This window comes from Maylandia zebra, linkage group LG22, assembly GCF_041146795.1.
Source record: "Maylandia zebra isolate NMK-2024a linkage group LG22, Mzebra_GT3a, whole genome shotgun sequence".
NCBI classification, from domain to species: domain Eukaryota; kingdom Metazoa; phylum Chordata; class Actinopteri; order Cichliformes; family Cichlidae; genus Maylandia; species Maylandia zebra.
Genome location: NC_135187.1, coordinates 26,589,858 through 26,603,083, shown reverse-complemented (window position 1 = coordinate 26,603,083; position 13,226 = coordinate 26,589,858). Strand labels below are relative to the sequence as shown.

The 13,226-nt window shown below is 41.1% G+C and overlaps 1 protein-coding gene across 2 annotated transcripts; it reads left to right on the top strand.

The window, feature by feature from the left end:
- The first annotated feature begins 1,198 nt into the window (after window positions 1–1,198).
- Window positions 1,199–12,084, top strand: rnmt (RNA (guanine-7-) methyltransferase). Of its 2 annotated transcripts, none has more exons than XM_004564419.4 (11): window positions 1,199–1,263; window positions 2,997–3,134; window positions 5,080–5,209; window positions 7,255–7,380; window positions 9,091–9,206; window positions 9,352–9,533; window positions 10,084–10,248; window positions 10,340–10,457; window positions 10,990–11,088; window positions 11,432–11,465; window positions 11,637–12,084. In XM_004564419.4, exons 2-11 carry the CDS (start codon window positions 2,997–2,999, stop codon window positions 11,672–11,674), a joined length of 1,146 nt encoding a protein of 381 aa, XP_004564476.1. In that variant the 5' UTR covers window positions 1,199–1,263; the 3' UTR covers window positions 11,675–12,084. The 2 variants fall into 2 exon arrangements, with proteins under 2 accessions (XP_004564476.1, XP_076735323.1); XM_076879208.1 differs by lacking the exon at window positions 1,199–1,263 and adding an exon at window positions 1,302–1,473.
- Window positions 12,085–13,226: the final 1,142 nt, after the last annotated feature.

The window sequence follows — 13,226 nt, the reverse complement described above, 5'->3', positions numbered from 1 at the left end:
GTCCAGATGAACAGAATCAACTTTTGGAGATATCAGGGCTGCAGCTTAAAGAGTAAAGCGTGTCACAAACTATATACATTTTTTTCTTATTAATTTAACGGAGCTTAACTACAGTCAGAGACTTCCGTGTCCAAATGATGGTGGCTTAACAGATGACTGGGTAAGTACAGATAAAGTGCTGGGGGAAACTGCTATGAAGGTGTTTGTAGTATCCTTTGGACAGAAGAAAGAGGGCAAGGAGAACTGGTGGAGGAATAAGGAAGTACAGGGAACTATTCAAAGGAAAAAAGTGGCATCATTAGGGAGATGAAAAAAGGAAATGGCAATGGCCTGTATTTGTATAGCGCTTTACTAGTCCTTAAGGACCCCAAAGTGCTTTACACATCCAGTCATCCATCCATTCACACACAGGTGATGGCAAGCTACATTGTAGCCACAGCCACCCTGGAGCGCACTGACAGAGGCGAGGCTGCCGGACACTGACGCCACCGGGCGGCAAATTGCTGAACATTTTCTTTGATTTTGAAAAAAACTTTCTGTTTGGCTTTACAGAAAACTGTACAGATCTACAAAAGTAGCCTGATAAGGCCTATATAATTGACCTGATTATTATTATGGCTAAGTTCTATATACATAAGTGTAGTGTGTGTGGCGCTTAAACAATCCAGCCCTTTAAACTGCTCTTTGCATAGATTTTAAGAAGTTACAAATTTTATTCATTTTTGTTTGACTTGTTTTTACTAAGCAGATTGCAACATTCTTGAGTATTACCAAAAATTGCAATTTACAAGAGCGTTGTACCAGCACATGCAAAGCAGACACTTTCCATGCGCGATGGTTTCTTTGTGCGCTCGTTGGATTTAAGTGAGAGGAAATTAATCGCACCGCAAAATGAAATTATTTTCGGATAAAAGATTTTTGCGCATTTATTAAGGCATAACTATAACTCCATACATTTTGTAGAGGTCATAGGAGAAGCTGTGACAGTTTGTCCTGAAACAACAACAGCGATCTCCACGCTTTGAGTTTAATCTCGAAATTTCGACTTTATTCTCAAAATGATCAATAATATTTTTGTCTTAATGTGACCCAAATACTCATTCACACATCAGGTATATGCATTCATGTAATGTTTAACAAACACTTTCAATTTAAAAAAACAAAACAAAAAACAAAACCCACCGACTCTCTGGTGTGACGCAAATATGACGTGCACAAACCCGGAAGCGGCTGAAAGCGCACGCGTCTTTCTCGCGGAGCACAGTGAGTTATTTTTCTCTAAAACTTTGGTCGTTAATTCAAGTTAGTCTCGGTGTTATCCATTAGATTAGTATCGACTGGAATATCACATTCAGCCACTGTGCTAGCTGTTTCCGGTTCATCTCTGAACACACACCGACATCTGTTAGCTCTTAGCAGCCGCGGCTAACGGTCAGTTTACAGTCAGTAGCAGCTTCTGGTCACTGATGGAAGGTGAGAGTGAGCAGCTTTGGGTCGTATCCGATTTTAACCTGGTCACATCCAGATTTAACCCGTTTTATCCACGGAGTAAAAAGAGTCAAATAGCGCCTTAAAGTTTCAGAAGGAAACGCATCCTCGACCCCTTTAGTCTCATTGCTTCTGTAAACACTCGAGTCCTGTTTGTGACTCTGCAATATTAAATCCTGTGACGGCACACTGCACAAATACTCGTCTTTTTTTGCACAGAGGCCGGGGGGTGGAAGGAAGGAAAACCGCAAAGGAGGTTCATAGATGTAGTGAAGGAGGACATGCAGAGGGAGATTAAGGCAGATGAGCCGCTGTAGAGTCCCCTGGGGAGCAGCGAAAACAAGAAGGCGGCAGGCTTACTGCATCCTACAGTTTTCCAAACCAAATTAGTACAAAGGTGGAAGTAAGCACACACCACCAAAGAACATCACCCATCAATTTAACTTAGGTCAGGCCCAGGGTAGCATCAATATGTGACCCAGTGGCCATACAACAGTCTGCCCTGAAACAGTCCTGCATCCATCACTGTAAACTGCATTACAACATGGTGACAACCCAGTTTAACCTGCACTTACAGTTCTATGTAACCTTTGAAATTCCATCCATCCATTCGCTTCCGCTTATCCTTTTCAGGGTCGCGGGGGGCGCTGGAGCCTATCCCAGCTGTCATAGGGCGAGAGGCGGGGTACACCCTGGACAGGTCGCCAGTCTGTCGCAGGGCTAACACACAGGGACAGACAACCATTCGCACTCACATTCATTCGCACATTCACACCTAGTGACAATTTGGATTTTCCAATTAACCTATCCCCACAAGCTGCATGTCTTTGGACGGTGGGAGGAAGCCGGAGTACCCGGAGGGAACCCATGCAAACACGGGGAGAACATGCAAACTCCACACAGAAAGACCCCGGCCTGATGGTGGAATTGAACTCAGGACCTTCTTGCTGTGCGGCAACAGTGCTAACCACCGTGCCACCTTTGAAATTTTTGTTTTTAATTAGTTTGATTGACCCAACATGTAGGCTTTAAATTTCCAACTTCTGAAAGGTCACTGAGCAGTTTTATCATTAAAAAGGTTAAATCAAGTTCCAAATGATATCAGATTGTTAAGACAGATACCTCTATTTGGTGATCTGAAAATGCAATATTTTAGTCAATTGATGTTTTTTTTTTTAACAAAACTTAAAACTTTCTTTAACATATCTCTAATATTTATTATGTGTAGTTATTTATGAGAAATTTCATTATAGAAAACTCCGATACCACTCAGGACCATCAGACTGTAGCGCATAAGCAGTGATTAATACATTGTAGTTTTTGACATCATAATGTATTACTCTCCCTTTCGGATATAACGGGTTATTAAAAAAGGTAAATGGATCACGTTCGGCATTGTTCAGTCAAGCTGACATCACTAATTCTCAATAAACTCAACATAAAGCTTCATCAGCTCAAACTGATATTGTTTTTCTCTCTCCTCCTCTTCCTCCTCTTTTTTTTCTTAGATGGAGCTTCAGTCTCGTCAGACAGAAACGATGGAGGAGGCAACACAGACCAGAGGAGCTCAGCAAGAAGAGAACTCGGGGATGAAGAGGAAGCATGTTGAAGATGAAGAAGAGAAGATGTCACCTAGCAAGAAGCAGGTTGTCAAGTTCATTTTTTTTTATATTTCTTTAAAGCAGTTGTCTGAAGGCTCTTCATGTTGTGAGATGAAGTCTCGGTTTGATGTGAGAGGATCAGACAGCACTTTTAAAACTATTTGCTAAAAATATATATAGTTTAGAAGTTTAGGATAATTTGGAAAACATTTGTAAACTCAGCAAACAACCTAACATATTTAAAAACTCAAATGTCTTCAGTGTTTTACGGTCTGTACTTTACAATATAAAGCACCTTGAAGCAACTTTTGCTCTGATTTGGCGCATGAAAATAAAATTGGACTGAACTTGCTATGCTATTCTGTGAGACTGCCTGAGGGAAAACATGCATAATGTTAAGAGTATCAGTTAACCTTAGTGTGTGAAGAGGACTCTGTTAGATTGAATTGATTCAAACCACTACAGCGCAGTACCTTTAACACCTACAGCATGCTCTAATCGCTGTAATAAAATATTATTGTTAACAATATTCAGTGTTGGGGAGTAACGGAATACATGTACCGCCGTTACGTATTTAAAATACAAAATATGAGTAACTGTATTCCGTTACAGTTACCGTTTAAAAGGGTGGTATTCAGAATACAGTTACTTTGTTGAAATAAATGGATTACACTGCGGTACTTTCCTGTTTCATTTTGTCGCGGGTCAGGACTGTTTGGGTTTTGTTTGACAGCTACGTTCTGTTGTTCCAGGCGGCAGCGTTACGGTTGCCATGGTTACAGGGCGACGCTCTCTCTCTCTCTGCGACTGTGTGTTTCCTGGGTGAGAGAGCGCCTTTTCGTTGTTGTGCTAAGCTAACAGGCAGAATGCTACAAGCAAAGCTCTAAAGAATGTAGCATCATGGCCAGTGTAGTCCGTGTTGCAGAGAGAATGGACTGCCATACACATTATGGGTCTGTGAGCGCGAGGAGGGAGAGAGAAAAAGGGGAGTGGAAAGGTACGAGTTGTCATCGAGGAAAAACGGGAGCTGGAAGCATGTAAATATAATAATAACCACTGCAGCCAAGAAGAGTGCCTGACGAGCCCAGTTGTAAGTAAGCTATTAAGACTCGACTGTACACCGTGTTCGTGTTTTCCTCCGAAAACAATAAGTTCCGTTGGAGCAGTCTTTCAACGCCTCTCTCTGTCTGTCGCAAGAAAAGTTGACCCACACAACAAAGTAAAGCTAGTTTTCGGCTACGAGCCGACAGGGACCCCGCCGTATTAGTCAGAGGTCCCTTTACTACAGTTCGGAGTCGCGGACCTTCAGTAATAGTAATAAATCACACAGCAATAGTACATTCATGTAGTTGTAAAAAGCATGATAATATATTAAGTAATCCAAATTATTCAGAATACGTTACTGTCATTGAGTAACGTAACGGAATACGTTACAGAATACATTTTGGGGCATGTATTCTGTATTCTGTAACGGAATACATTTTAAAAGTAACCTTCCCAACACTGACAATATTGAATAAAGGACTGAGGCCTAGCAGGAAAGGCACAGAATGAGTCCACCCTCAGAGGCCATAAGACACAAAGTTTGTAACTTTCACTAAAGCTGTTTCTGTACTGTGATGATCTCTGAAACCTGACTGAAACTTTTAGTTAAACCATCCCTCTGCAGATGATCAGTTAGCTGTTTTACATCTACTCTTTCAAGAATGTTTGAGATAAAAGGTCAAGTGGCGGCTTTAAGTAACAGTTTAACTACTGCCAGCTTGAAGAGATGGGTTGATCATATTTAAGATTTATAATTTTTGGACTTCTTTGAGCAGTCTTGTAGGAACGAGGTTTGATTGACACGTTGTTGATTTGGAGGAAGTTATTATTCAAGTTAATTCAGAAAGATCAGGCAGACAAAAACAATCTAAATATTTATCAGCAGGTATTAAAGCTGCTGTGAGGCTGTCTTCCTTATTAGTGATCCCTATAATTGATCTCTCAGGTGCTTGATCACGGTGTGAAGGTGGCAAGTCACTACAACCAGCTGCAGGAAGTTGGCCGGGCAGCTCGTAGCAGAAGCCGAATCTTCTTCATGAGGAACTTCAACAACTGGCTGAAGAGTGTTCTAATTGGTAACTGGCTTCTGATCAACACACCACACTTCCTCAGTTTTAACATATCCATAGTGATCTGTAAGCAATTAACACCCATCCGGCAATCGCATGCATAATAACATGAGAGCGTAGTTTTGTTTTTGTTTATTTTTTGCTATAAGTTGTCTCTAGGGCCAAACATCAGATCCAACATTTAGAAAGCTGATTATCAGAACAAAATGACAATGCAGTGATATTTATCCAGCGAGTATAATACCAGTCACTAATACAGATTATTGGCCTTTTATGTTTTATTTGGCAGCCTGTTGTCGTCATGCTGATTAATGACCTTCATCCTTTAAAAAAAGTGTTTTATAAATGATCAGAAACTTTTAAAAAACAGATTTAATAGATTTAACTAAAATAAATGGTTAAACCTTGCAAAGGGGCTGGTGTAAACTTTTTACAGGAAGCCAGTTTATTGTTTTTATTTTCACATGGACCAGAGAACTCGTCCATTTTCTACAGTTTTATCGAACAGAGAAAGGGACTGATTATTTTATTTAAAAAGGTTTGCCTTTATGTTTCACCTGTGCCTTGTATGAACATAGAGGTGACTGTAGTTTAGGAGGTCATCTACTAATCATAAGGCTGTTGATTCCAAAACTGGCTGCTCCAGTTTGTGTGCCAAGATGTCCTTGGGCAAGATGCTGAACCATGACTTTCATGGGAGTGTGACGCTGTGTATGAATGTTAGATTAAATGCACTTACAAGCACTTTTTTCTATGTCTATGATTGGTGTGAATGGATGAGACATGTTATATGAAACACTTTGAGTGCTCGAGTAGAAAAAGACTATAAAAGGACGCTTTTCTATTTGCCATCCTGTAACACAAAGGACCGACGCAGACAGCATTGTAAGTTGAGTGATTGTTGTATCTTTAGTAGTCTTTTTTTGCTTTTGGTATGACTCTTCTATTACTCCCATTTTCAGTATTTCAGCCAATTCCTTCTGAGCAATTTGTCTTGTGTGTTCAAGTATCTGGTAGTGAATGCACCATCACACTAGAGTGTGCTACAAAACGGTGCTCTGTGAGACTGGTACAACCAGACAAAACGATGTTGCACTGCAGCACCATCCACTCTCTGGGCCTGTGCAAGATGGTCATCACAACGGAAGGAGGTGGAAATGATAGAATTTGATACCGCTGGTCCCAACTCATCTCTTTCCTTCACCAGGCTCACCAGAGAAGCAATTTCAGCCTATCTTTGAGCAGGTTGAGGTGATAAATCTTAGATTTAGGCACTGCTGACGTGCCTGGAGCAAATTCTCATGATAACCTTCTCCTTATCCTCGTGAATTAACTTACGAATCATGGATTCTGTCTTACTTAGCAGTTCCACCAGCCTGTCAGTCTGAAGGTCATAGATGCTGGCCAAACAAAACTTAATACCCAGTAATTAGTACAGTTCTTTTAGTGTGTGAGTCATGAACAAGGTGGTTAGTCAGGAAATTGCATTGTATAATCCTCCAGAATAATACAAAGGTTGACACTCAGAGCAGGGCATGCACTATTTGGACACCCCCCACCCCCCCCACACACTATTTGAACCTGCTGCTCCACCCCTCCATTGCAGCTGAGCCACAAACCACCCTCTCAGTAAAGGTGTAGCCTAGTTGTTGTTTTTTTTAAGGTAAATAATAAAAGTCATCCTTTGTGATGATAATAAATAATTATTACCTTCACCTCCTCTGAGTCTCTCCTCCATGGTGTGCTGGAGCTGGTCATTCTGGTTCTGCTCATGAACCAGATCTCTGAGTGATCCTCTTGAACTGAACTAGGACTACCATCACCAGCTACAGTCCAACACTGGGGGAAGAATAATTTTTATTCCGAGTCTACTGGACTGTATTTTAACCATTTTTATAAACTTTTTACTTTTTATTCTTTCGCCATTTAATAATTATTTATATTTTTTTCTGATTTTACCTATTTTCTTTCTGCAGCACCTTGTGTGGAAGCAACTTTAAAAATAAAATATTTACATCCTCTTACAGTTTAGTGTCTTTTTCTATTGACAGGTGAGATCTTGGAGCAGGTAAGAGGGGCGGGATCTCAGCAGGTGTCTGTGTTGGACCTTGGTTGTGGAAAAGGAGGAGACCTACTGAAGTGGAGAAGAGGAGGAATCGATCACCTGGTCTGTGCAGGTATTGATTCATTGATTTTTATGGTTTATGAAACTTGACATCACATTTCTACAGACTCTTTTCATGCCTATACAGCTTTAAGGACTGTAAAGGACCAGCAGTGAAATCTTCCTCTACAGACGCACCTCATCCTGCTGTTTAACCTGAAACAGTCAATGTTAACTTTGTGTAAAATCAAACCTGCCTGCCAACCATCCATCCATCCATCCATCTGTCCATCCATCCATCCATCTGTCCATCCATCCATCCATCCATCCTCCCTCTTCTGTTTGACTGGGTCGTTCTTCACATGAGCACAGACGACAGTCAGGACCCTTTCCCCAATCTGAAGGCGTAGGGAAACAACACTCTCGCTCACAAAAACCCCCGGGGGACAGGAGCAAACTGAGGGCATACAAAAATACCCACCGCCTGCCTGCCTCTTTCTCAGTAAGAGAAAGAGGCAGGTGCCGTCCCTCACTGACTGGGACAGAGTCCAGATTCTCTCCAGGACACTGGTTCCAGTTCCCAAACTGTGCAATGACGTGACCCCAACTATATCTAGTCAGTGTCCCTAAACCTCACACTCTAGCTCAGGCTCCTTCCAAAGCAGAGAGGACAGGTTCCACATCTCTGTAGCCAGCTTTGATAGCTGGGTATCGGGCTATCAGGGCCCTCGCCCTTGACTGCCACCTGACACACAATATACCCGGACCCCGACGGTATCTGCTACAGGTAGTGGGCCCAAGGCGTGGCCACCAGCTGCTCTTTGTCAAGCTCCCTACCAAGCCTGGCTTCAGGGTGAGGAGAAATAACCCTGGAGTAACCCAATCTTGCACAGGTTACTCAGGTGTCTTGCTCTTTTTTTTCTCATGGGGGTCCAATGAATTGCTTTCATCCAGGACCAATTTGCCTTGGGAGAGACCTACCAGGGGACAAAGAAAAGGATAGCTGCTGGGACTACTGGGGCACACAAACCTCTCCATAGCAGTAAAGTGGTGGCATTGAATTGAAATGAATTATGTCAAACATCACAGAGATCAAATGAGAGCACCTGCCACAAAATCTCACCTATGTATGAGCTAATACTTGTGCTTCACTTTTGACTTAAGTAACTGGCACTCGGTCCTCTATAACTGGTCATCACGTCAATTCAGTTCAGTGTTATTTACATTGGATTAAAAAAAATGCGTTTTATATTTACTTAGAATTTTTTCTAAGTAAATATATTTCTACAGATGCCATTGACATGAAATGTCACATGAAATGGACCACTCAATGATTCCAAGAAAGCTGTGTACCAGGTTTTAGATGTGTCCTTGATAAACACAGCTAGGCCTGATAATGAACTAATCATTTGATTCAGATGTGTTGACCCAGGTTGAGATCTTAAACCTGAAGGACACCAGCCCCTGAGGCCTGGAGATGGACACCCCTGCTGTATACTCTAAGCTTATGTACTGTTATTCAGTTCATAAGCACAAACGACAGTCAGAACCTTCTCATCCACCACCGAAAACATACTGGAAACAAACTGAGGGGATACAAAAATACCCACCCCTGCACCCAGCTGCAACCGTACCTCCTGGGGGCGGTGGATCGACTGGAGGGTGGCCCATATCATCTCTTGCCTCTATAACTGCCCCTCAGCTCAAAAGGCATTACAGTTGAGATTAATTGTTGCATGTTGCTGGAGATTTTTGATGATTAAACATAGATGTTTATTTTCAGATATTGCAGGGGTTTCTGTGGAACAATGTCAGATTCGTTATGACGAGATGAAAAAAAAGAGTCACCGTAACGAGAAAATCTTCACTGCTGAATTCATCACAGCAGACTGTTCAAAGGTAGACCTGCAGCACACAAAAAATAAGTCGAGTATTCTGTGATAAAAGTGAATATATAAAATCAGAATTAAGAAGAAAATAAAAGTGAGGTTTTTCTCAGTCTGGATTGTTTGATTTGTTACTGACCTTTTATCTCTACCTACAGGAGTTGTTGTCAGAGAAACTGGATGATGCTGAGCTTATGTTCGACATCTGCAGCTGTCAGTTTGTGTATCATTACTCATTTGAGAGTGAGCAGAAGGCTAATATGATGCTGAGAAATGCCTGTGAGCGTCTTAAACCTGGAGGGTACTTCATCGGTACAACGCCAGATGCCTTTGAACTTGTGTAAGATAAACAATTAAGTGTAATGAAAGGCGCTTTTTTATGGTAAATTGTTTATAGTCACATCTGTCCACATGTCAGGTGGACAACCTTCTTCACCTAAGCCACATGATCCTATTAGGTGAAGCAGGTTGTCCACCTGGTGTTGGAGCTATGAAAACTCCAAGTATTAAGATAAGCTTAATACTTGGAGTTTTTATAGCCTTTTTCCATTAGTACCGTCTCTGTGTAGCTTGGCTCAACCGGACTTTGTCACTTTTCATTATAAACGAGTACCATGTAATGTGCGTGGGGTCATTACAGCAAGGATCTGAGGCTGGATCGCCTCAGATCGCCCTGAACCTCAGCCAAATAGGTACTAAAAAAGTACCCGGTGCCAGGTACGACCACCTAATGAAAAACCTTAAAACTGAGTCAAGCTGCGCTAAGCCGACCCTATTAGAGACATTTTGAAATGTTCAGATGTAAAGGCTGAATCACTGAGTCAGTATCTGCTTCATCTTCACTCTTTTCCTTGCCCCCCCCCCCCCCCCCCCCCCCCCCCCCCCAACAGTAAACGTTTGGAGGCATCTGATTCGCTGTCATTTGGTAATGAGGTTTTCAAAGTGACCTTTCAGTCCAAAGGTTCCTACCCTCTGTTCGGATGTCAGTATCACTTTAACCTCGAGGAAGTCGTCAACGTTCCAGAGTTCCTCGTCTACTTTCCTCTCTTTGAACAGTAAGAGTACTCACAGTAACATCTGCTTGTGTACTCTGAATTTCCTATAAAAATATTTCATGATACTCTGTTTCCACTTCTTATGTCCCAGCATGGCGAAGCAGTACAATATGCAGCTGGTGCTGAAACAAAGATTTGCGGATTTCTTTGAGGAGAAGGTGAAGAAGGAGAATCATCGCAGCCTCATGATGAAGATGATGGCTCTGGAGGTAGAATATTAATTAAAACTGACATACTGACTATGATTTCTCAGTTCATTTTTCTTATTTTTACAATAATGATGTGACCAGAAGACAAACTAGATATGGACTTAACACAACATTTAAGCATGTTATTTTTGGACACAGATCCAAATGGTGACAAATTAAAGGAAAGGACCCACTTATCCTTTCAGTGAGGCATTTCATCTTCTCAAGCCTTAAGAATAGCTTCACTCCTCTGCACACAGTGGATGAACTGTTTTTTTTTTCTTTTTTGTTTGCTGTGTTAAAAAAAAAGTTCACTGCTTTACTGTTTTGCTAGATGTGTGGCGATATTTTGCTCCAATAAATCCACACAAACATTAGTGTGGTCCTGTGTCTTGTGGATAAATAGAACAATTCATCTCATAGTAGTGTTTGATCAGAGGATAAAGAAAACACATCAGAACCAGCAGAATCTGTCACTGTAGCTCAGAGGTCCAGGTTTTGCTTTTAACCTGTCACTACTTACTATCTTTTTAAGAGTTTGTTTTGCTTTCAGCCATTTCCCAGTGAGGATGGTCTTCAAGCCTCAGACAGTGCAGAGGAATACTGTCATGCTAAAGAGCACTGTGACCGAGCCGACGTCAGAACTCCCCTGGTAAGTGTGCTCAGATGGTAAATGTTAAATGGACCGGTTTTTATAGCGCTTTTCTACTCTACTTGAGCACTCAAGTGCTTTATGCCACATGTCTCATTCACACATTCACACACATGCATTCAAGCACTTTTTAACATTAACACATGGATGCATCAGGAGCAGCTTCGGTTTCAGTATCTCGCCCAAGTGTATATATAGCATGCGATTGAAGAACCAACCTCTCCATTAGTAGATGAGCGACCACGTCTACCCCCACAGCTCAGTTTAAAAAAAAACAAACCTAAAACAGTTTCAGGTGTTCGGCCCAGTTTTACAACATTTGTCTGTATTTCCATGTGTGCAGGGAACGCTGAGCAGATCTGAGTGGGAAGCTACCAGTAAGTCTGATCATCTCCATCAGCTGTTTACATGACACATTTAAACTGATGCTTGTAAAAACATTTCAGTATTGTTGTCTTTGATCTACTTTTAAAATATGTATTCATATGTGGGCCCATTGATCTACAAACTGTTGATCACTAAAACCCTCATCTGTCTTTGCTCTGCAGGTATCTACCTGGTGTTTGTGTTCCAGAAGATGTCCTGATGCTGCGCTCATCTGCTGCTGTTTGTCTCACTGTTCTTCAGCTCATATTTGTGTTTCTGTTGCTTTAAGTCATTTTTGATAAGAAATGATTGTTTTGTTTGTAAATTAAACAAAACTTCTGTCAAACTTTTTTGTGTATTGTTCTTCTGAATTATGGAAAAAAGCGTGTATTTTTCTGGATTACAGGATAGTTACAATAAACAGAATTTACAGCCATTTAATGCAAACAGATTATTATACTGTAGCTCTACTTATGTTGATGGGTAAATTGGTTATTTTTGATTTGTTAATCTTTTAGTTTGGCTTAAAATTTAATTTTTTTTTCATTGTCTAATGTAACTCTGAAATTTGTTCTGTTGCATTTCCAAAGTGCAAAATGTAACTGGCAGATTAAACCCCGTTTCCCTCCCCTTTGTGATTCCTCTGGTATTCATTGAACCTCTGTTAAGTTTATGACAGGCACAGATTTGAGTATTGTGGATGAAACAAACTGTTAAGGATCAGTTTATTCTCACCTAAAAACCTGGACCTGAACCTATAACATATGAACGAAAGTACTGGGCCATTTACAGCTACACTTATTCATAAAGCACTTTATAACAGCCACAGCGACACAGTACTGCACACTGAAGCTGAATAATAAAAATGCATAACATACAAATAGCCAGTTAAAAAGGTAAGATAACTAAGAGAAAAACGGAGTCTTGCTGGGGTAGAAAGCCGAAGAATAAAAGTGGGTTGTAAGACATGTTATAAAATTTGGCAGTGAAGGGGTTTCTCTAATGTACAAGGGCAAGTTATTCCATAATTTAGGAGCAACAACAGAGAACTCCCTGCTCTCTCTGAGCTTCTTCTTGGATCTCAATACTTCCAGAAGCAGCTGGTCAGCTGACCTCTGCTCTCTTTTGCAAGTTCCTTCTAAGAGTTGTGCAGCAGCATTCTGAATCAGTTGCAGATGTGAGAGTAATGACGGACTGACTCCCACATAAAATGAATTATAATAATCCAAATGCAATGAAATAACTTCAGTAATAATAGGTTTAAAATATACTTCGGGGGTGCAAAGTTTTTGTGCTGTTGTTAAGAAAAGAGATTTGGAATGTTTGTGACTTTACACACTTGAGCCTCAGCATGCAGTGACCCACTTACGTGGTCTGAGACATCATGGCTTAGCTGCTGTGTCCTAAATGGTTCCACTTTGCAATAACAGCACTTACAGGTGTTCCCAGAACATTTAGGACGGACGAAACTGAACCGACTTGTTGCAACAGCAGCATCTTGTTATAGTGCTACACTTAAATTCAGTTAGCTCTTTGGAACAAGCTATTCTTTCACAAATGTCTGTAAAGGCAGACTGGAGGTGTTGGATTTTATGCACCTGTGATCATGGGACCGAGGCTGTGTTAACGTTTGAACACTTCTCTGCATATATGTGTATCCTGTATACGGTTATCCAGCAGTTATTTATGATAAGATAAGATAAGATAAGATAAGATAACCTTTATTAGTCCCACACGTGGGAAATTTGTTTTGTCACAGCAGGAAGTGGACA